General features: G+C 46.2%; 1 protein-coding gene and 1 pseudogene across 1 annotated transcript; one reads left to right on the forward strand and one right to left on the reverse strand.

Moving 5' to 3' along the window:
* Positions 1-1,557: 1,557 nt before the first annotated feature.
* Positions 1,558-9,857, reverse strand: LOC119443990 (deubiquitinase DESI2-like; annotated as a pseudogene).
* A 4,903-nt stretch (positions 9,858-14,760) lies between these two features.
* LOC119443992 (uncharacterized) lies at positions 14,761-17,438 on the forward strand (the record flags this gene model as incomplete). The annotated part of the gene is given in 2 exon segments (XM_037708536.2): positions 14,761-15,490; positions 15,492-17,438. Coding segments are annotated over 2 exon segments (2,646 nt in total), but the record flags the coding sequence as incomplete, so codon positions are not given.
* Between the last annotated feature and the right edge of the window lie 8,153 nt (positions 17,439-25,591).

A 25,591-nucleotide genomic window follows, 5' to 3' on the forward strand; every position in this document is an offset into this window, starting at 1 on the left:
AAAAAAATAGATGCTAGGAGTTTTCCTAAGGAGATTTCCACTAGTCAACTCGAAGCTGCATGTCTTTTGTCCACAGGCAAAATGCATGAGTGTTTCATCAATTCAATGCAGGATTGCACACTCTTATTTTTTTCAACACTGGCTATATTAGGCATTGTCATCAGCGATCCACAGTACTTTGGCAACATGTACTCGGAAAAGGAAAGTATGGGTGCTGCGAAACAGGAAGAGAGGAAACTGTGCCTATACTGGCGAACTCTCTCGAATTTTTTATGAAGTGTACTGATTTGGGCTCACTCTACAATTTCATTCATGTTTTGCCAATTTCTACGAAAAATATATTCTGTTCGTGAAAAGTTTTAAAGGTGTCAAAGCATGGGGCAGCACAGGATTGCAATATGTGCATACAAAGAAACAAATTGTGATAGTACCTGCACGCCCTTATGGCTTCCGAAATCGGGTGGCATACGGTGCCCGATCTCGGAGGTAATGCTTCGAGCAAGTTTATTCAGACGTGTTCGTGAAAGTGGTGAAATCGGACCAGCAATGTGTCTGAAAAGTCAGTTATCTAAATACAGCAGAACTTAGTTGATACGACCCCATTTCGTACGATTTCCCGGCACCAACGTTTGCAATAGAGAACACAAAAAATGACCAAGCACAGTTGCGCTTTTTTTTTTACCGGTTAATACATTCCCTGAAAACATAACCTCTCGCACCAAACTTTCGTACTTTGACAACCTTCAATCGTAAGATAGGTTTCTCGCCTCTAGATCCCACGTGAACAAGAAAAGGCATGAGGCATGCGCAATCGAGAGCAGGAGGCACTCGCCACGACAGCTTCCCCGCAGTACTCGCCTGCCCGTGTCACGTCAAAATTCCGGCAAGCACTTGATTTCCTCTACTGGTACCAGCGAATCTCCTCACGAGCTGCAATAGCATTCACTGGTCAATTTCAGTCTCTGCTGTACCTAGCTTCCCGCTAAATAAAATGCGTATGTATACACAAAGGTCTGAGCTCACGCCAACATTTGGAAAATGTGTGCTACTCCCCTCCCCTTTCTATGACTGCAGCATTTTTACTAATTATTCCATGCGCAGGTCGGCAGGTATGCATGCCACAGTGACAGTGAGTGACATGGCATTCTTTACATCACCTGCAAAAAAAAAAAAAAAATTGAGCGGAGGGGCACTTTGACATTCTGCGCATGCGGTACAGTAGAATGTGAGACAAGAACTAAAGACTGACGAACACAGGCACTGAGTCACCTGCATCTAGTATCTGCATTTGTCAATTTATATCCTCATCTCACGCCACTCTACCTCCCACACCCTGCTTGATGACTAACTGATTACACAGGTAACCTACAAGTTTCTGTTCGGCCACTCATTCTAGAGAGGAGGAAGCCACTTCAAGTACTCTCCATAGCTGTGTTATGCTTTACACACATCCAAAACTAAATGAGTAGGAACCACTACACACCAATGCACACAGGCACGGAGTGAAGCAGAAAGAAAGAGTGCATGAAAAGCAGCGCCCCCTGGGTACAACGGGGTGCATTTAATGTGTGACTCAGAGGGAAGGGGAGCTAGCCTGGAGTGCGATGGGCGTCAGCCACTCTCGGGGCAGGCAGCGCTGAAGGAAAGGCACGCAAGAACTGAAGTAGGCCAGTCGGTTCACCCAGGCCGGGATCTCCTCTCCGCACAAGATCTGCAAGGAGGAACCACGTCTGCAGTCAGTTGACACTCAATGCAAGCATGCTGGTGTTCACCACCATAGTGCATCTGCGAAGACTGCTTACAAGTAGCAGCCATGAAACGAGACTTGACTGGGAGGGAACTCCTCATGTTTGCCAACACAGTGGCCGGGCAGGCAGTGTCATGGAATTTGACTGATTGTTTGTTTATTGCAGCAACAGCAATTAAGAGCTCAAAACTAAGCCTGCAGTGTCTATCTGTCCATCCTCTTTTTTTTTCCCATTGCCCTGACAGCGGCCGGCATCAATTCATTGCTAAACCACTATATGCACACAGCCACCTCAGCTTCCGATTTGCTATGAGTGAAAAAGAAAAGAAAAACTTTGCGGCCACTCTGAATGACATAGGATTCAACCTCGTGCCCCTTTGGCAATATGCGATTGGGCTAGACGCACTAACCACTGCAATATCCGGCATCGTCGGTGATTGCTACTTTGTGCAGTGTCCTGTGCTCGCAAAGACGTGATTCATGGCCTATGTGCATGTATTTCAGGGGCAACAGGAGGTAATACTGTAGCCAGATGAGGACGAAATAGCGTCTTTACAGAACAGACCCTACGACATTCGAATGTATGACTGACATGTTAATGGAAGCGCAACTGCATCACAGCATAACTGTGATAGCAGCGACTCCACAAAACAGAAAAGCATGTGACAATATAAAGCAGACGACATTGCCAAAAACACTCCCTGTCTCCTACAACAATCTCCACCCCAACCCCCAAAACGCATGTGCATGCAGGTAGGCACGCCACACAAACAATCAATCAATCCCAATGAGTGCCAAAGAGGAGAGAACGTTATGCCACCTTGGTCAGGGCGCCCGAGAAGTGGTTGCAGTTCTTGTTCATAAGGTGGTATCGGTCCCCGCGGAACTCGTTGCCCAGCTCCTCAAATTTTGCGCACGTCTACCTGGTTGAAGTCCGTGTGGCCCACCAGGATGCTCTGCCTGCACGTGTCATCACAATACGTGCACACAACAGGTAGCATTAAGTGAAATGCCAATTATGTATGCACCAAAGTGTCAACCCTATAATGCCTAAATGCACTTTCACATCAAGGAAATTATAACAACTTGTTCATCTTCATTTCCAGCCATGGAGAGAACAGTTGTGAGTGTGCGCACATGCGCACGCGCACGCGCGCCACACACACACCACACACACACACACACAAAAAAGAAACCCACAGGTTGCTTGAGCTGTGACTCAATTAACTCAGTAATTCATTGGTTTGCTGAATTATCCACAAATGATAACTCTCTCCAGCATATGAAAGTGTTTCCACTTTAGTTTCCCAGCTTAAATCAGAATTTTGAAGTTCAAAGCTAGTCAAAATTAGCAAGACCAACGGCTATGACAGTGACAAGCAGTGTGGCCAAAGTTTCATTCCTACACAGGCGGGCATGGCTGAGCGTCAGCAGACGACAGTCAACGATACTATGATAGTTATACTTCCGGAAGTCTGTTTACTTCAGCCTGTTCATTAAACTGCGTCAATAAAACACACTAACAGTAGGAAGAAGCGCACTGATTCAAACACTGCGTATGGAAACCTGCTACATGACGAAATACAGCAGGCCAAAAAAGAGTGAGGAGTAGGCTTCTGTTGAAAAGAGAATAGTACACGAGAAAAAAAAAAAAAAACAACTTCACACTCTGCTGGCAAGCTGTAAGCACCGTGCATGACTACAAGATTTGGCTGAGATGTTCACAGCAGCGTACATTATCCGCGGACTGTGTTTTTCACCAAGCCGAGGGGTGGTTCAGGAGACCTTTATTATTTACCACTTCCTACCCCCCCCCCACACTATTTTTTAACATTTACATTTCCACAGCAAAATTGAAAGCTGATCGTTTTGGGTGTATATCCACGCTTAATAACAAAACAGCATAAAAAACATGCGAATGAAAAGACGTGGACACCACAAGTGGGCACACAGTGCCCACTTCTTTTTTTTTCGACTGCATTTATTGCGTTGATTTATTCTTAAGCTTAAATTTCCAAACAGCAGGAACCCTTAGTGCGATATGAACTGCAAGTGCAAAACAAAACGCAGGTCATGAGTCAAGCGCCCAAAGCTCCGAGACGGCAGGCAGCCCCCACAAGCAGACTTTAAGTCCCTGATAAGCATCCTGATAAGCTTGTTTAGGGGCCAGCACACTTCTTGTGACGGTACAAAGCAGAAAACGTCTGATATTTTTGTACAGAACACCTTGAGCACAACAATCTCCATGAGCTTGGCACTTAGTCAGCTTGTGGCAGTAATCACACCTGCTGGGGGGGGGGGGCTTAGTCAACTAAGGCATTGCGCTGCTGAGCACGAGGTCGCGGGATTGAATCCCGGCTGCGGCGGCCACATTTCGATGGAGGCGAAATGCAAAACGCCCGTGTGCTTGCGTTGTAGTGCACATTAAAGAACCCCAGGTGGTCAAATTAATCCGGAGCCCTCCACTACGGCGTGCCTCATAATCAGAACTGGTTTTGGCATGTAAAACCCCAGAAAGAAGAACAAGGCAGTAATCACATACTTCAGCATTAAATTAAAACATCTTTTAGCACCAAGACATGAATAGTCTTGTACAGTGGCCAACTGCACGGAATTCTGGACTGCATAAAAAGTGTAGTTTAGGATAGTGCAGGTAGAGGAAAGGGCCTCCGTGCGAAATTTGATGTTAGAAATGCGAGCGGAGGTGTCACGAAGAGCTTGCAAAAATGGCAGCTTTTGATACCAAAACGGGAGAAATGCCGCCATTTTGCTCACCAGAAGTGACACATGACCCAGACCGCAAGGATCCTCGGCATGACCTCTGAGATAAGGTGGCGTTCACGGCTGCCCGCAGCAGCCCGCGGCATGCTGAAATCTCGGAGGTGGCATGCTGGGACTTTGGTCATTGTGTCAATCACCAGGTGCACGCATTGTCTGCTTAGGTGCTGAGGCTGCTGACAAAAAAAAACTATGCCATTACCAGCCCTGGGACTTTGCCACAATTGCTTCAGTGGTATAACGAATTTCGCCAAAGTGACATTTTGTTGCAGTTGGTCTTCAAAGTAAATAACCTTATAGTACACATAACCGTTATGTGCTGTGCTCTTTGACAAGCTGCATTCAGATAAAAAAGATGAGATAATGTAACAGTTCTGATCTTTTCCATTATTATCTTTGCATGTGGTTTGAACGAAGCTCCGCTACATTATCACCAAGATCGACCGACTGTGAGTGGTGATGATAAGAAAGAAGTGGAATCAAACAAAGAGATCCGTACATTACACCATCCCAACTTTCCACACTCCATTATTTATTCCTCAGTGGATCCAGAAGCCAACACAAAGCTGGTACCTATATACCTCCGACCCGCCAAGTGTATTTCCTTTTTTTTTCCCTCTCTTTCTTTCTCTCAGCTTATAATGACTTCAGTGCATAACAGGCAAAATACATTGAAGCTGGCTACTTACTTGTACTTGAACTGGTCTCCGAGGTCGTTCGCGAATTTCGGTGGGATTTCAAAGATTCCCGAGAAAGGGAATGGGTGGCCCCCGTAAGCGTACTCTGGAAAGCAGCACAGAGCGGAGTGCACTAAACTTGGTAGTATCATAAACGAAAGAATTAAAAAGACCTGTTTGTGAGTAATTTCCTACTGCGGTTTGACATCACCCGTACACTGGTCAATTACGAGACAGCAGATACAGCAGGCATTAAAAAGAAGCACAAATGATCACTCACACGAAAAGATTTGCACAACTTGGCTATAGCTCCCGAGGTCACTTTGCACAGACCAAACATGCACATCAAAGATCTAAGGCTTTCTCAAAAGAAAGTAAGCAACCCTATTTTTAAGTTAGATGTTTAAAGTCAGTATTACCCACTTTGTCTTTAATTTATACACCCTCGAAATAGCAACGGTGTTCAGAATTACGGGATGCTTAAGAAAAACACCCTTACATCTATCACCTGTAAAATGTTACAACAGCATTATGGTTGGTGCACTTTTTTTTCCCACCTCAAAGTGCATCCATAGTTATTTGTAATATTTACATTTTTTTTGCCAGGTGCTTTGACTCTGGAGTTCCGTTTGTTCTGCAACATGTTGAGGAAGGTCTCGGTGCATGCACTGTCATTGACCGATTACTCGAACATCTTTGTAGCCCCGTTACTCACATCATGAATGTAATGAGTAAGGATGAACAAAATTTTGAACACCTCACAGTATTCATTTTTATTCGACATGTTGCCAGTGCTTCCTCGAAAATGAAGGTAGCAAACAAATGATACTGATGGAATTGAAGCACAAATAATGACACACAGTGAAATCGAGACACGACAATTGGTGCTCACTGAACTCCAGTTTCCTTTGGACAAGCAGCAACAAAATCCTTGACACAATAGAAACTGTTCACCTCTTGAAGCATTTGTGCAACTGACTGTGTCATAGTGAGCCTCTCAAAGTTGTCAAGGATTGTGTTCTCTCAAGCCGCCTTCATGCGTTATGCTTAGAATTGATGGCCAACTCTCTATTGCTTGGCTTGTACAGCGGGGTTCAGGCGGTACCATGGTCTACATTTGCAACCGGTTTGTGAGAGGGTTGTGCCACTGGTGAGAAAGCGGTCTGTTCAGTAAGTAAAGTAATCAAGAGCACTTCTGTATAAATCCCTCAGCCTATCCAACTTTCTGCCTGGTTTTCATTTTTTGGGCACCTTACAGTGGCAGCTACAATAACCCCTGAAATGGCAGCCAATTCTTTATCGTTTTCTGAACTATTCAAAGTTACAAGCTTACCTGTCCCGTAAATTTCTACACCTGTGTGGAATACTCCAAGGCCAATGGGAGCCGTGTATTCATTGATCCAGTACTGCGCATAGAAACAAAATCAATACAGGAACTTGTTCAGCGTGACCAAAAAAGTCAAACAAGAAAGTTTCAGGTTAAGTTTGATGCTGTAAATGAAAGAGAGAGAAAAAAGCATGTTGCAGACTTTGTATGGCACTTCCACAAAACAGGTCTCGCAGCACTTGCATGCAAACAGCGAAAGCACTCGCTATCCAGATTTGAAATCTTAATAAAAACAAGTTGTTTGCATATTTTGTCACAGCAGTCAAACGAACTACAAATTTTGCATTTCAAATAATAAACCAAGACTGAATGACAGTTATAGAGATTTACGCTTGACTAACTTGGTTGTGCTTTCAGACTACCAAATTAGAGGGCCTTAATGTGCTTCCATTTTCATGGCTCCGTATCAGCTATTAAAGAACAATGCTCTGAACAACCAGTGAAAAATTGGAAGAACTGTGCCACAACTACTTGATGCGAACAACATGACAGCTGCCTCTCGTTTCTTTGCAAATATGATGCACTGTGCACAAGAAGCTATATCTTTGGCCTGACGTCCATTATCCCGTAATTACTTGGGAAGTGTACAAAATAAAAAGGGGCGGGGAGACACACCAACAGGCAACACAAGCGCAGTGACAAAGACTGCGTGTGTATTTGAATATTTTGTCTCTCACGAGTTCCCATGTAACCGCGCAAATGAGTACCAACCAGCTCAGTTCCTAATCCTATGTTATCACCTTGTTAATGATCGCGAAGATGATATTGAAACGATTACCATATCATAGACATTGAGAGTGACAGGTTCCCGAGCCATGCCTGTCCACTGGAACACCAGACCTGCGGAGGTGTGAAGAGGAGCAAACAAGGAAAACTGGTGTGAATGGATCAGCAGGATTGAACAGTTTGCAAAAATGGAGCAGTGTGCTGACCTGCACTGCCACTATTGGCAAATTCTGCCTTTACTATGGATATGTCAGTCTTTCAAGATACATACAAAAAGAATAGTTTGTAAAGGGGTGCTGCACCGAGGCTGCCATTGACTTTTCAGTAGCAAGGACAAGCTCGCTCGCCTGAGCCCGAGCTGAAAGTAGACCCTGAAGTTGCTGAAGTAGGCCATGCCAATACAAGACCCCAGTGCAATGATGGGTACAGCCACCTGGGTATCACTTCATGTCAGTCAGCACAGCATTTTACTGCGGTAACTCCACGCATATGAGGCACATTAAAAAAAATTTTTTTGTAGCGGAAGATTTGGGAAATGGCCCATTTGATGCCAACAACGTTCCACACATCTCTCAAAAGCTATTGTAAGACACCCTTTGAGGCCTTCAAGAGATTTTAGGTATCTTCTCGGTCTTTATAAAGGTCAGCTTAACAAAATGCACTGAAACCATGAGAAAAGGGTCATAGCGCCTTAAGTTCTGAACTAAAGGGGGGGTTCAAGGACTTACTATTAGGTACAAAACAACTGACACTCAACTGCAAATCACATAAATGTCACGTGATTCACAACACAGCACCATACAATGCGCTTGCACCGTGCCACCGCACTGCTGTACCACTCAATTCAATCGTACTTCAATTGTCAGCCACATGCTTTAAAGCAACGTCTTAAGGCTACATGAAGTGTCCTTTGGAGAAGCTGCTCTAAAGCTACCAGCTGCATGTCCCGTCATGTCAAAAGCACAGTTGCTTTTGACATTTTATACCTTGCACTTACAGAAATGACAGGCCACATCAGGGCATCGCACATAAGCTAAAGGTTTGTACCTTTCAGTTAAAGGTTAGACATCTGCTGGACCAAAACGTTCATTTCAGAGAAGACATTGGTGTCAGGTTGCCCTGGAAAAGATTTGGATCCTTTGCAGCAAAATGTTCAGCAATTTTGGCGGCCCTTTCACACATCTATGTTGTAGAAACATGAACACAACTATAAACGAACACGAAAAATGCCAGAGCTCTTTTTACCATTTTCATATGAGGATCAGATTCCCCTTCCTCAGCAACGAACAGTGCAAGGAACGTCGAAATAATGATTGAGCCCTCTTAATGCATTCTCAGCTCCATTGCTATGAACTTTCAGTTTTTTTTTTATTATAATTATTTTTGTGCAAATTTCATTTGTCAATGATAGCACATTTAGGGCTTGATCAGCTACTTTTCTAGGTAGGCAAACAAAGTTTAACCTGCAATACAGCAAGGAACAGCACACCGCAGAACCGCCTCCAATCCCCCTTTTTTTTCTTCAAAATACATAACAAAAGCAGGATGTACTTCCAGCGCTGTACCTACACTTTCTGACAGGCTCTTACCAGGCCTGGCAGTCATCTCCATCAGATAGCCATGATAATGATCACAAAACACTTCATACACAAGTGACTGCAAATGCCACGCAATTTCCGCGCTGCAACACTATGTTAATGATTTTTCCCCATTCGTTCAGAGGATTTCAAATGTGCATCTATCATGGAAACCTTGTGTTAGACAAGCTGGACAATGCAGGAATGCCAATAAAATACACTAACAATAAACCATCACCTATATTCACAAGCAGCGTAGCATTGCCATGAACTTATTTGTCAGGTTTTTAATTACTTAGCTTCTGGCACGTTATTGCTGATGGAATGCTTGCACTTTGGCACTGAACACGCTGCATTGATCAGATTCCGTAGTCATGAGTGTTGGAGCAGCACCAAGTACGTCAGGCCTGTTGATAAGATTGCATGCAAAGTGTGTAGTAAATTAATTCTCGAATTGCTGCCATTTGTATGATGATGCTCTATAAATACGGGCTGATTGTAAGCCATGTCATCTGCCTGGACAACTACCAACCGTGCCCGCTGTTATCACTGCCACTAAGTTGTATATTCATTTATATGGCACAAGTTCGCCCAAGACACAGTTTGCTTACGGCATTAAGCTGCTTGTCTGACGACCTACAATCCTGTCATCGCCACTATGAGACAACAGTTTTAGAGAGCTTTAGCTGCGAACCATTACGATATAGAACTGCACATGTGTGCACACAGGTGCACATGTGCTATGTGTGCTTCGATACAGTAATAATAGAGTTGCTAAAACTGTCTAATATATAGCGCACTGGCACCACAGCTTAATGTCAAACATTTTCCAATGTGCTCCTTTATTACAGGTGCATATGGGTGGCCTGTTTATGAATACCTTCTGCGCCAATTTTCATCACTTTTGCAAGTGCTGCATGTTTTATCATGCCTTGAGGCTAGTGTTCAGAACCCAGGCAGTTCAACTAAGTGTACACTATTAGAGACTTAAGTGAACACACTAGCTATCATCCTGGCCTAGACACCGACCTCCTTCCCAGTCCATATATGCTGTACCTACCCTTATTCTTATGTCAGCTCAATTGTAACACGCACCTGATTTTCACGACCAGAAATGAAAAAACGCCTTTAGCATGGACCCCCGACTGTCATATTTCAAGAAATACAGAATGCAGTGCCCGTGACTGTTCAATTACCAGACTTTCATTGTAAGCGAGCGAGTAATGGTTATCTATTCTCCTTATCACTATTAATAGCCCAGAGAATATCGTATTCAGTCCATCCATGCCATTTGAAATAGCACATTTCTTAAATGCCTCACAGGACTGTGGCAGCTTTACAAACTTAGAAGACGTGCAAACAATATCTTAGCAACTGCAGTTTCAAAAGCTGCAGCCGCCTTGTGGACTGGATTACAGAAACTTTCAATGCCAATGACAATAGCTTGTCACTACTGCAGCTTTGGTTTTGCACTCTACGTAATCTACATGAAATTATTCAGTACATTGTCACAGAAAAAAGTGCACGGCAGAATGGAGTAATATGGTACGTAGCTGCATTAAACCTCATCCATTCCATCCATAGTTAGTATACAAAAGGCTCGGCTGCATACTTTCAGAAGAAAATGAAGGAGCGGACCAAGCTAGGATGAAATATGCAACAGCCTTTTATGAAGCAAGTGGAGGAGATTAAAACGATCAAGAGACGCTACAGCTCAGTGGTGAAGGAGGAATGCCGTAGCCAGTCACCAGGCATTACTGAGCACATGCTGCTCAAGCAACTCGAGAGAAAGAAAGACAAAAACACGGCTTTATCAGCGCAGCAAGTAAGTTTCTCCTGCAAAAGTTTACAGCTCTCCGTTATCAGCCAGCTGGTCGAGGAAACATTCACAACTGTCTGCCACTGTCCAAACAAGCAAATGCACACAATGCAAGGACTGTGGCAAAACACAAGCCAATGCCCTTATGCAGGCACACTGTCTTCTTGGTGATGGGCAGTACACTATGCTTCCAACTGCTTTACTTGGGCAGCTGTGTGGGAAATCTTAAAATTAAATTCTGCGTGCCATAACCAAGATCTCTTTATGAGGTATGCCATAGTTTGGGGACTTCCGATGAATTTTTGACCACCTGCGATTTTTTAATGTGCACCTACAAGGCCTGTCTGAAAAGTAACCGACCTTATTTTTAGAAAGAACAGCGGGACGCAGGTTGGCCATGCTGTGTGATTGTAGGAGGAAGGTCCATGGTGTCTTAAGCCTGCAGGTGGCGTATCCTTTAGTGGCGTGTGCTGTTGTGTAGGAGCAGTTGTGTTGAACACCATCGTCTCATCTCGGCGTGATTTTGAGTGAGCAAAAATGACGGAGCGAGTTTAACGAAGGTATTGCATAAATTTATGGGCAAAGCTTGGTGATAACCAAGCAGAAGCAACTCAAAAGATCCAAAACAGTGTTTGTAGATGACGGTATCATCATGAAGCCGATTAAAATGAGGTACAACCACTTCAAGAAAGGCCAAACATACGTGGAGAGTGAGCCATGCTATGGGAGATTTTCAAAAAGTCATAATGGCGCAGTTCTTTATGATGTGCAAACCATGATAGGAGAGATTGTCGGCTTACTGTCAGAGAAGTTGCTCAGCTGGGGATAGCAACACAGATGCTATAAATGCCTTAATAAAGCCAATTTGAGTACTCTGCGGCTGCCAGGAAAATTTTGCTACGGACTTTGACAGGAATTTGAAGATTTGGCAACTGCACTAAGATAGCGCCCCTGTTCATGTGGCTCAAGTGATTCAGTCTTTTTTTGACACGGCACAGTATTCAGTGGTTCGTCAAGCTCGCTAGTCTCCAGATGTAAGCCTGCACAACTTTTGACTGTTGACAAAATCAAAAGGCACCTGTAAGGAACGCGCTTTCGAACTTGAGAGGACATCAGTGCAATGCGATGGCTTCCCTAGTAGCACTTCCCGCCAGGCGCTCTGAACAACTCCAAACGCTAGCCTGTGGGAAATCTGCTTGCGTTTCACCGCTCCTACTTGGCTGGTGTGAATGTCCCTTAGGGCTGACTCGATCAGCACAGCCTTCTATGACATGAGTGTGGGGTAATGCACATGTTGCACGCAGGTGCACCGATTTCATTTAACACTGAATCCACACGAGCAGTGTAAACCAAAATTGGTGCAAGTGTGCGCATCATGCACACTTTTCCGTGCTTCCGCAAGCGTGTGGGAGGCGTGCTGGATACAGAGGCATGTCACTCTGCTCATTTGGTGGTAAATAGGCTCAAATCTGCAATGCCTTCCGTGGTAATAACTACAAACACATTTGCAACACAAAAGTATGAGACGTAATATTACACTGAATTATACGATCCGTACCTATGTCTTTCATATGTGACACACTATTTTCTGGTCACATATGCGAGAAGTGAGAGGCGTCTCTCTAGCCTTCATAGCATTGCCTGCTATGTGTGAAATGGGAGGATACAGCACTACAGTACGGCTGCATGCGTAACAGTATTGGGAAGCAAGGACTTTGGGCCGGTACATTGAAAGCGAGAAAAAAAGCGCTTCCTCATAATAAAGAAAACAATTTCTCAGAAAATCAACTAGCAAAAGTGGGCAGCTAGTCTTTCGGAGACATATTGTGTCTACATATCTATATATGTACAACTGAACTCCAACATAATTACAGCAGGTACCATTTTTGTTTTGTTTTAATAAAACTATACAGAAATTTTAAACATCGCCTGTGGCAGATAGCATAATTGTAGTCCTTGAGCTGGATTACTCAAAAAGGAGAACACTACCTGCACGAGAATCGAATGCATAACCGGACTAATGAACAAAAGTTCACTAATTACCATGTTATGCATTATTTTAGGGCAAATATTACAATTGGATAATTATAGCCAGTGAGTTCACAGGATGACATTAGTTTAGAGAAATTCATTCCCAACGTGTGTGACGAAATACATGACCGTTCCAGTTACTTTTGCAATTCCATGCAAAAAATGGTGTTTTGTTAAAAAAAATAAGTGGTAAGTAAAGAACTAAATGCATTTTTGCCACATCCCTGAAGCCACACATCTCGAATCTCGTGTCATTCTCAGAATTTGTTCCAAGTCTATATGCCTTGCTAACTCACTGGCTACAGTTAGTAAATTGGAATGTGTGCCATAGGTAATTAGAAATGTAATTAATTTTTTAATTAGTTGATTATGGATCTCGACTTATCTTGAAGTCCGCAGCTTAGAGTTATCCAGCTGAAGGACTAAAATTATGCTATCTGCCACAGGCAATTTTCAAAAATTCTGTATAGTCTAAAAGGAAACCATGTATAATGAATTATCAGATATATCGAATATATGCTTATAACAAATATAGGATATAACGAAGGTATTTACATTTCAGATGTGGCTTCATACAATGAGGCTGACTCTATAAACACTCTCACTCATAGCATAATCAATATGTAACTTGCATTAGCAATTAATAGCATATGTTAGTAGTTAAGTGTCAGTCAGCTTGCTCCTATTATGTAAGTGTCTGCAATGTCTCCAATTTTTAAACATTATGACAGATTCACTGCCCATCTACCCCCTGTGCAATTACAGTGTCGCACACTTCCAGTGACAACCACCAAGCCGAAAGACTTCATTATTACAGCCAATAATTGTTACAGCTTCTGACTTCAGAAATGCCAAGAATGTTTTGCACTCAGTAAGAGCACCACTTCCTTTTTTCTATCTGCAAGCGTCGTAGAGTGCACCATCAAATAGTTAACGTTCACTGACATCCCTCGTTGAGATGCAACAAAAGCGTATCGAGGCACAAGACCAACGTACTTCCAACCTCGAGACGCTCATTTCAAACCTCACACAGTCCCTTGACAATCTGAACTCCACCATAAACAAAGCATTTAATGACGCCCCAGGCCCTATGGAAGACAAGAACCACCCCTTCAAGCGCACCCACTCCCATACCCGCTGCGTCAGTAGGCCTAGCACCCAAAATTAAGCCCGCCACCCTTCTCGCTCCACCTAACCCTTCCAATAACAAGCATCATGGCGATCACAATAATTCAGTGGAACTGCCGTAGCCTCTCCACAAACCGCACCCCCTTACAGCAATGGCTCCTTACTGCAAACCACACTACCTCACTTTATCCTACTACAAGAAACAAGGCATACCAAAAACATCCCAGGCTACCGAGCTCTGCACGCCGACCCCGCCGCGCCGCTGTCTTCCATTTATATTCGCCGGGATATCGCTTATGAAGTGGAAGATGTTCCATCCACGTTACTTCCATATGTAACAGCCATTTCGTATTACCCAGACCCCCCGAACCCACCTCTCACACTTGTGAACGTCTATAATCCCCCAAATTCTACCACAATTCTCTCTCCTCTCTTTCATTTTCTTCGATCCTTTCCAAAACACCGTGACATTATTCTTGGCGGAGACTTCAATGCCCCAAATACCATCTGGGGTTACCCAAACACTCTGCGCCCTGGCCGCCTTCTTCACGCACACACTATGCAGCACTCATATACACTCATCAATACACCAGACACACCCACACGTGACGGAAACGCAAAACAACGTCATACAACGCCTGACCTCACCTTTCACCATGGCCACAATCCTCCAGAGACTTGGCAAGTCCTTCCGGACACCCTCCTATCCGACCATCACATAATTGAAATTAAACTGACACTCACTCACAAACCCGAAAAAAACGCATCACCCAGACCAACTGGCATCTCTTTCGTCGCCTGCGAGTCCAGGAGTCAACTCCCAACTATGATGTGTGGGTGGACTCGCTACGGCGAACGCGGTCGCAGACAACCACCACTACAGAAGCTAACCCCCCGTCGGACCACGCTGACCCACACCTCATGCGTCTCTGGAGACGCCGTAAACGCCTCCTTAGTCGCATCCGCACCCAACCTAACAACATCCAGCTTAGACATACATTAGACATACTCAACACTGACATACTAACTCACTGCTCCATCCTTGAGACAACAAATTGGAATCGCATATGCGATTCTATCAACTCTTCCCTCCACACTAAATCAGCCTGGTTGATCCTCCGGTCCCTCCTTGGCCCTCAACCTGCTCCTCTCCCCACAATCCAAAAGCATCTCTCCGAGCATGGTGCTACTTCCCTCCTTCAACAGGTCACGGATATATACATCCCTCCTCCACTTCCTTCCCTGTACCCTGAGTACACAGGGCCTTCCAATAGCGGTTTGGACAGCCCCTTCACTCTGCCGGACCTAGAACGAGCTTTGGCTCAAAACAAAACTGGTACCACTCCGGGTGCGGACCACATCACTTACTCTCTGTTGAAGAACATGCCTGATTCGGATAAAGAATTTCTTTTAAACAAAATAAATGAACACTGGGCCAACGGCACTCTTCCCGATGAATGGACCTCTTCCATCATTACTCTAATACCAAAGCCCGGCAAGCCCGCCACACTCTCCAACCTGCGACCCATTTCACTTACTTCCTGTGTCGGGAAAACCATGGAACGCATGGTACTCGCACGTCTTACGGATCTTCTCGACGATACTCACTTCCTTCCCCGACAATCAGATTGGTTTCCGCCCCCACATGTCTACTCAAGACCTCTTTCTCCTTCTCCAGGAAACTTTCTTTCAACCTTCGAGGTGCCAAGTTCACGCACTTGTCACTGTGGACGTGCGCAAGGCCTTCGATACCTTACTTCATGACGCTATCCTCTCCCCCCTCGAAGACACCGGCTGTGGATCCCGACTCTACTGTTACGTTTCTTCTTTTCTCCGCTCTCGACAAGCTCAGTTCCGACTCGGGACCACGTTGTCCCCGCCCATCGCGCTCACCCGCGGAACACCTCAAGGTGCTGTGCTCTCTCCAACCCTCTTTAATCTCGGGCTAGCCCCTCTCGCAAAATCCTTGTCGGAGATTCCGCACCTACAGTCAATTCTCTATGCTGATGATATAGCCCTTTGGTGTACTCACGGCTCACCGGGGGAGGTGGAATTCACATTACAATCCGGCCTCAACCTCATTTCCGAATTCCTTTCCCGCTCTGGTATGCAAGCAGCTCCAGAGAAATCTGAGCTGCTGCTCCTTTCCGCTACAAAGTACCAACGGTCTGTAAACCCCCTCCTTAATCTCACTCTCGCCGGTACTCCCATCCCCCGCACGTCATCCTGCCGGGTTTTAGGCTTTCCCCTCCAAGACCACTCTTTCAGCCGCGCAATACAGTCCACGATCACCACCTGCCACCAAGTAACTCACTTAGTCCGACGAGTGGTCAGGCGGCGCGGCGGTCTCGACGAATGCAGAGCCAATCAACTTGTAACAGCTTTTGCCTTGAACAAAATCCTTTATTCCCTGCCATACTGCACACTTACGCAGACGCAAATGCATCGCATTCAATCGGCTTTAAACACTCTCTATAAAGCTGCCCTACATCTTCCGACACACGCATCCACAGCCAAACTATACGCAACAGGCTTATTTCTTCCCCTTGCAGAGATCTTGTGCCTCCATAGGGATCGACAACTTGGCCGCCTATCCAGCTCTGCGCAGGGTCATTGGCTACTGCAGCGGGCTGGCATCCGGCCCATTGACTTTCCTCTGTACACTCCTCAACGACCTCTTCCCAGCAATCTCCGCTGTGCCCCTATTCCCTCTAATATGACCCCACATCTTCATGAGGGACGACGACAAGCCCGCGCTCACTTCCACGACCCTTTTCCACCGGACACTGTCACATGCTACGTCGACGCAGCGTATTACCAAACTCATGGCTCCACTGCTTGTGTGACAATGCCGACCCCCCTTGGCATTCCCATCACTTCCACCGCTGGCCCCTTCTCACTTCCTACTTCTTCTCTATCCCTTGAATTGGCCGCGATCGTTCACGCAACGCACGAACTAACCCTTCTTCCTCCCTCTCCACGGTATCGCATTTGCTCGGACTCCATGGCGGCAATCAGGGCTCTTCGCGACAACAGACTTCCCGATAATCTTCAGGACGACCTTTCTGACGCTCTCTCCCTTCTATCCCCTGCTTTGGTCACTGTGGTGTGGGTGCGAGGTCATGCGGGGATTATCGGCAATAAGCTCGCTCATGAGCTTGCCCGCGAGATTAATAGCCGGGCGCCGACGATCCCCTGGCCTTGCCCACCCATAGCGGACGAGGTACACTTTTATAAGAAAACTCTGAAGCAGCACTACAAACACCTCCGGCATTCATTGCAGACGCTTCCGCCACCACACCCTCGTCTCTCCACTGCCCAAGTACGCACCCTCAGGGCCATCCAGCTCAACACCTTGATCACTCCAGCACGCCTATACCTTTATCGTTACTGCTCAGACCCCTCATGTCCCAACTACCCCTCTACGTACGCAAATGTAGAGCACATCCTTTTCTCTTGCCCCGCAGCCCTACAATCCCCTCACTACCCTAACCCCCCACCTCCCCACTGGCGGGTGTGGTTGGCGTCGGCGGCCTTCGCCGACCAGCTGGCCATGGTCCTCCTGGCGGAGGAATATCTATAGGTCTTAGTCTGACCTCGAATAAAGTCTTTTCTCTCTCTCCTCGTCAGAGCATTTAAGTAGTTCTCTGTCAGGTATGGCACCTTGTGTGTTGTTCAGTGATCGGTGCGCGGTTACTGAGACTTGGTGTTGTCCGATTTTCTCTAATTTTTGATCTTGTTGCTTTGCTCTTTGGTTTCAACTTCAAGGAGTAGATCTCCTGAATTCATATTTTTCGCGTTGTAGTTGCTGCCGATGCATTCTTGGATTGCTTTGCCTATCGCGAAAGGCGACATGTCCTGAATTTTGGTTTCACTCATAGATGTGATGACGAAAAACATTGTATATTCATTCTTCTTACTGAAAAACTCTTTACTTGCTTCGGTGCGTCCCCTTTTCAGGGGCCGATCATTTCTGGAAGGGGGGGTTCCTAATGCCATAAAAATAAAGAACTATTCGGTAGCTGTGCTGGCCACCCACCACGTAGTCCAACTAGGGAACGTATACAGACGCTAGCCATACATCGCCACTATAACCCTATAGTCCTGACCAAGAGAGTTCATTTCCACAGGGTTAACCCTTGCCGCCAGGAAATTGGGAAGTAAAGCGAAGTGAAGAGAAGACAGGAGAGATGGAAAGTGAGATAGAAAGACGAACGTTGGAGGGAGAGAGAGACAGGAAAAGGCAACTACCGATTTCCCTCGGGTGGGTCAGTCCGGGGGTGCCGTTTATGTGAAGCCGAGGCCAAAGGGACGTGTTGCCTCCGCCGAGGGGCCGTGAAGGTCCACATACCCGGCATCGGCTCAACCCTCAGGATCCCCTTTTCCCCGGACACGGCTAAGCCACGCACTTTAAACGTGGGAGGGTCCAACCCTCGTGTGCTCGGGTCCGTGGTGTCGTAACACACCAAACGCCTGCTGACGCAGACACCCCTGCGGGGTCCAGTGGACAAGTCAGCCCACACAGACATCGGTAATCCCAACCCTACACTAGACGCCGATTTCAGCGTATCTGAAATACATGCTGCTCTTCGCAAGCTTAACCGTCGTTCTGCTCCAGGCCCAGACGGGGTCACTAACAAAACCCTTCGCAATCTCGATGACGAGTCCGTGTGCCATCTGACTGACTGCATCAACAAATGCTGGCGAAATGGCACCATCCCAGCTGCCTAGAAGACTGCCAACGTTCTCCTAATTCCAAAGCCTGGCAAACCATCTAGCCTCAACAACCTAAGGCCCATCTGTCTCACTTCATGCGTAGGCAAGCTGGTGGAACACGCCTTCATAGCACGCATCAACACACACCTCGAAGACAACTCTATCTTTCCCCACACCATCATTGAATTTCGCCCTCACCTTTCTACTCAAGACGCTATATTGCAGCTCAAACATCAAGTAATGAACGACCGTTCCCGTAACACGAAAGCCATCCCCGGACTCGACCTCACTCAAGCCTTTGATAGCATTTCCCATGCAGCTATCCTTGACCAGGTCTCCCACCTTCACCTGGGAGAGCGATCCTACAATTACATCCGTGACTTCCTTTGCAATCGCACGGCCACCCTCTCGGTCGGGGATTTACGATCAGACCAGCTTCCCCTTGGCAGCAAAGGCACCCCGCTAGGTTCAGCTATCTCTCCCATGCTTTTTAACTTAGGCATGATTGTCTTGCCCAGCAACTACGAGTCGGACAATATCAACCATATCATCTACGCCGACGACATCACCATCTGTGCGTACTGAGGCAGTGATGGGAAGTGGAGTCAGCCCTCCAAATGGCGATTGACACGGTTGAAGCCTATCTCTAAGAAACCAGACTGCACTGTTCGCCGGCTAAATTGGAGCTTCTCTGCAAGCCTATGCAGCGGGGACGCCCTCCCAAGCACCAATCTGATCATCGACCCTGTGCCGCTATCACCCTACGCCTTCAAGATGGCAGTCCTATACCACACGTCCCTAGTATCCGGGTCCTCGGTCTCGTCATCTCTACCAACGGCTCCAATGCCTTGGCTCTCAACAAGATCTGCGCCCAATCTCAAAACACCCTACGCCTTCTTAAACGTATATTCAACCGACGAGGGGGACTCAAAGAAGAAAGCCTTCTCCGCCTCCTGCAGTCCTTTGTCATATGCCACATTACCTACGTTGCTGCGTACCTCAACTGGTAACGGGCTGAGCAAAACAAGCTCGACACCCGCATACGAGGGGTCTACAAGTAAGCACTTGGTCTCCCGCATTAGACCACCACTGAAATCTTCAATCAACTAGGAGTTCACAACGTCTTTGCCGAACTCATTGAAGCACAACAACACTCTCAGCTTGAACGAATCACCCTTACTGAAACGGGACGCTTTATTCTGTCCATGCTTTGCTTCACTTAGCATCAGCAACAGCGCCCCAGACCATCGATCCCGACTGACATCCGTAGCTGGATCCACACAGACCCTATCCCTAGAAACACGCGCCCTGAATATAACAGGGCCCGGCGCCAAGCTCGAGCCGGAGCTATCATAAAAGCCCTTGCTCATGTACCTGGCGTCACATTTGTTGATGCACCCCAATATTCCCATGGCAGGCGATTTGTGGCCGTCGCCACACGCGATGGAGTCCTACACCACGCCTCCAGCGTCACTACCCCCTATGCCAGGACGGCTGAGGAATTGGCCATCGCGCTGGCCACTGTAAATCCCACCTGTCACACCATCGTGTGCGACTCTCGCTCAGCCGTTACTAACTTCAGCAAAGGCCGTATTTCTCCTCAAGCTTTCGGATCCTCCGCCAGGCGCCACACTCTAAAGACAGCATGATCTCCCTGACCTGGATCCCGGCCCATGTGGGCCCTGTCCCCCCACACCTCCCCAACCTCAACGAGGTCACCCACTCCATTGCGCGAGGCCTAGTCAACCGCGCCGGAGAAAGAGGAGACGAGTTGGACACCATCTGACCACTTATAACGATCTCGTTAAGGAATTTTACCTCAGTCGCCGAACCTTCCCTCCACCTCACCCCCAGTTCAGCCGCGCGCAGGCTACCACCCTGCGTCTGCTAAAATCAAATACGTATCCTTAACCCGCCCGCCTCCACCTTATATTTCCTGAAGTTTACAGTACCCCCAACTGCCAGTGCTGTGGCACTCACCCGGCTACGCTTCCGCATATGCTGTGGGAGTGCCCAGCACAGTACACACACATTAACACCACGACCCTCTCGTCGAGGTTGCGTGAGGCTCTGCGGAGCTCCGCCCTCGACGACCAAACCTGGGCGACCCAGCATGCCCGTGAGGCGGCAGGCGAGGCAAGCCCTCGACGTCCCCTCATGGGAGGGGACGTCGAGGGTACATCTGTAGCTGGATTCACACAGACCCTATCCCTAGAAACATGCACCCTGAATATAACAGGGCCCGGCGCCAAGCTCGGGACGGAGCTATCATAAACCTGAGCCAAACCTGGGTGACCCAGCACGCCCGTGAGGCGGCGGCGAGGCAAGCCCTCGACGTTCCCTCATGGGAGGCTTAGGCCCGCCCATCATATAGTGCTGGTTCTACAATAAAAGTTTATTCCTCCTCCTCCTCCTCCTAGACACGCTTGCTGCCCTGGAGAGGTATGTCCAGATATTTGGACTGATGCTCCATTTTGTCGTAGTGGATACGTACCCTGGATTATGCTGGAACTTATAATGCTTTGAAGACAGATGCAGTGACTTCATGACAAAGACTTGCCCACATACCACCACTGGCATATACATCCTGTCCCAGCTAATTTTAGCCAGAGTTTAAAAGTATGCTGATGCAGTCTAAGACGACGCAACAAAATGCATGTTGCTGACTATTGTATGTAGTAAGTCACACTATTTTTTGTATTCTGCTGAATTGCATTATTAATTAATAATAAATAACCAACTTCTCAAGCAACGAATAGGGCAAAAGATTCACTAGAAAATTGTAGAACGGTTTGAAAAACGTTTGATTAAACAGTTTCTAACTTACGATCTATTAAGGTATTATTTGTTTGTTTTTTTCACTTACTGCAGATGCCGGCGAAATAAAAAAAGATGCCGTGTGACATGCCCGCTTGCACGTCGTGACTACAGTGCTCCCAAACTTTCTGTGTACAAACGACCATAACATTTAGCCGGGTGTGCTACCGCTTAAAAGGCGACCGGGCAATCTTTATCGCAGCTCAAGCGCCAACGGTTTGGCGTAAATCGCACAGCCAATGCCTGCGTCGCCGCCCTGTCGGTCCTTTAAAACAGATGAGTGAAGGTGCCCCAATGTATATGCACGTGTTCTCCCGCACCTTCACCAGTGGCCGCTGCGTTGATGCCAGTGGACTGAATGAGAACGATCAGTTGGCACATTGCAAGGGAGCAAAAAGAATTTAAGCCAATATGTGCTTTAAGCATTATCCCGTTTTATGCCACCTGTCACATGCTGACTACCATTCAAGACACCACGCTAAGTTACCATGGATTAGTCCGATACTGCTGCAGATATTGGCACACTGTCGCTTTGAAATCACGTTTTCTGCCGAGAACTCCACGCAGGGACCAATCTATGCCACCAATCATGCATGAATCAGTTCCGCAATGCCATGGCAAAAATGTCTATGTAAAACATCCATATTGCATGGATTCTACGCAGCAAATATTAAGTACGTTTACCTTTAATCTTACTTAGTGCACCGACATGTTTAATAGAGGTTCCTCTATCTGACGTACGCTAGGAAAAGCTATTGCACGAGGAACAAGAACCGCGGTATGCCCTGTTTCGCGAAATGCAAGAATAGCGCCCAAATCGAAAAAAAAAACACGCGAAAACTTCTCAAACTCCGTGCGTACACATGGCACACGCACGAACTCGGCAGGCGACCAACTAAATGCTGCGAAGGCCGCGCAGCGTAGAGTCTTACACTAGTCAGAGAGAGAGAGACAGAGAGAGAGGAAAATTTGTTTACAGAAAGGCAGAGGGGTCGGCCTGAGCTGTAACTTGCTCTGATCGGCTACTCTACATATACCGGTCAGAAACTTCAAATAACCGTGGCTACTTTGAGTAACAGTGACTATCTTGAGTAAATATAGAAATCTGCGGTGTACAATCAACCTCTCTACATGGCTTTAATAGAATATAAAAAAAGAATTTCATGCAGTAGAGCCTACCAGCAGTCATAGACACATTGCGCAATCAAGGAGTACATGAGGCAGTATGCACTGAAAGATAAGCATGGTAATATCATCAGAAATTTCGATGACATAGTAAAAGCAGCAGAAGAATTCTTTACTGACCTGTACAGTAGCCAAAACAGCCAAGCTTCTTCCATTCGAAATAGTGATGAACCGGATACAGAAGCTCCTTCTATAACTAGCGATGAAGTTAGAAGGGCCTTGAAAGATATGACCAGGGGAAAAGCGCCTGGAGAAGATGGAATAACAGTAGATTTAATCAAAGATGGAGGAGATATCATGCTTGAAAAGCTTGCGGCCCTTTATACGCAATGCCTCACCACTTCAAGTGTACCAGAGAGCTGGAAGAACGCCAACATTATACTTATCCATAAGAAGGGAGACGTTAAAGAATTGAAGAATTACAGACCCATTAGCTTGCTTTCAGTATTGTATAAAATATTCACCAAGATAATTTCCAATAGAATCAGGACAACACTTGACTTTAGTCAACCAAGAGAACAGGCTGGCTTCAGGAAGGGGAATGTAATGAGCATACGTGACTATCTTGGCAAATATCTACAAGTATTGCACAGCAACCTTGGTTCTCCGCGAAAAAAGCAGAAAGATACCTATCAAGAAAGGGGTCAGGCGAGGAGACACAATCTCTTCAATGCTATTCACTACATGCTTAGAAGAAGTATTCAAGCTCTTAAACTGGGAAGACTTAGGAGTGAGGATCAACGGCGAATATCTTAGCAACCTTCGGTTTGCAGATGACATTTTCTTATGCAGCAACAATGGGGACGAATTACAGCAAATGACTGAAGACCTTAACCGAGAAAGTGTAAGAGTGGGGTTGAAGATTATTATGCAGAAGACAAAGATGATGTTAAACGGCCTAGCAAGGAAACAAGAATTCGGGATCAGCCAGTCAGCCTCTAGAGTCTGTAAAGGAGTACGTTTATCTAGGTCAATTACTCACAGGGGACCCGGATCATGAGAAAGAAATTTACAGAAGAATAAAATTGGGTTAGAGTGCATACGGTAGGCATCGCCAAATCATTACTGGGGCTTACCACTGTCGTTGAAAAGAAAAGTGTAAAATCATTGCATTGTATGAGTGCTAACATATGAGGCAGAAACTTGGAGGTTAACAAAACGGTTTAACAGGTTAACAAAAATGTTAGGCTTAACGTTAAGAGACAGCAAGAGAGCGGTGTGGATCAGAGAACATACGGGGATAGCCGATATTCTAGTTGACATTAAGGGGAAAAAATGGAGCTGGGCAGGCCATGTAATGCGTAGGATGGATAACCGGTGTACCATTAGAGTTACGGAATGGATACCAACCGAAGGAAAGCGCAGCCGAGGACGGCCGAAAACTAGGTGGGGTGATGAAGTTAAGAAATTTGCAGGCGCAATTTGGAATCAGCTAGCGCAAGACATGAGTAATTGGAGATGACGAGTAACAGCATATTTTACGCCAAGGGGATTCCACAATAACGTATGCTATATCCACTAGCGAGTTATGCAGCGAATATTCGGTATTCATTTGCCAACTAGAAATCTACATAAGAAAAAGAAGGCTACAAGCAGCGCAAACAATTGATACCATTCCGAGGAGCAAAAGAAAATCGAATTTTGGCTATCTCATATTGGACACAAAGTTGTTCTAAAGACCATGAAATACCAATCATGTGGAATAAAAGGTGCCAAAACACCGTGAACCTGGATCACAAGAAATAACAGCTTGGTGTGATGAACGCAGTATTCTATTGGTGCGCAGTAGCACAGGGCAAGGAAATGGAACGATTTAGAAGAACTTCTTGCTGGGCGAGTTGGTGCATAGCTTTATCGGGAAGCGTTGCGCGTACAAACGGACAAACACAGGAAAAAAGACTTGAACCGTTCACGTCTTTTTTCCTGTGTTTGTCCGATTGTACGCGCAACGCTTCCCGATACAGAAATGGAACGAGCACTTGGCGTCATCTCGGGCACCTCCCTACCCGTAATGAATTATTACCAAAGAGCCCGTTTGTCAGTTCTCTTTTCTGCAACATTCTTGCTAAACTGGGGACTGAAATACCACGATGTCGGCTGTCTAGAGGATATAGAGGCAAATGGCATATGGAGACCAATTCCCGCCTTTCATCGCATCCTACAAAACTTGCTAGTTTCACGCATGACAGCCGATCCCAATGCCAGGCACACAAACGCCACATTTCGTGAATCTGACTTCCATCCTAATACTGCTCTAAACTCCTTAATTGCAATGCCACTGAGAAGGCGCTTCACATAGTGACCTGAGAATGAGGTTGTAGAACATATTAATGCTCTCCACTCGGTGCTCTCCAATGAAAAACTCAGCTGTTCTCCAAAATAAAACCATACAAACAAATCGCTGCACACACAGTGCCAAGTAAGACAACAAATCACTGCAATACTTTCATGACAAAGGACAGTGCAACCGGAAACAGGCCGAAAGGCACAATAGTACAAAGCAAGCACAATTGCGGAACAATGCATAGCCCGGTTTCACGTGGCAGACACATGGCAGCCTGGCCACATACTTGATCATGGGACCAATGTGACGACGGTAATACCACCTTGCGTAAGGTTCGATCGTGTTGACCGAAGTGTTGCCAGGTCCGACGAGGTGGCGTAGACAAAAGCTAGAGAACTTGTAGCCCAAATGTAGCCAAACAGAAAAAAAAGTGCAAAATATTTCGTAGCCAAATATAGCCATTTTTATTTGCGATTTTATTTGTGTATACATTTTCACATTCGACTACGCCAATCCTTTTTTGCACAACCCGTTGTAACAAAATGTCCGTGCCGCCGTGACGGTCGGCACTTTACGTCAACAACAGCGACATCATGCTTGCACAGAACACTTTTTGGTTACCCCAGGAAGCTCTTAAGTTCCAGCGAATCACTGCAGAGAGCGAATCAGTGCTTTTATTTTATGAGCGATAGTACTAAGTTATTATTTTTAGTTATTTA

The sequence above is a fragment of the Dermacentor silvarum genome, chromosome 3, assembly GCF_013339745.2.
Source record: "Dermacentor silvarum isolate Dsil-2018 chromosome 3, BIME_Dsil_1.4, whole genome shotgun sequence".
Lineage (NCBI taxonomy): Eukaryota > Metazoa > Arthropoda > Arachnida > Ixodida > Ixodidae > Dermacentor > Dermacentor silvarum.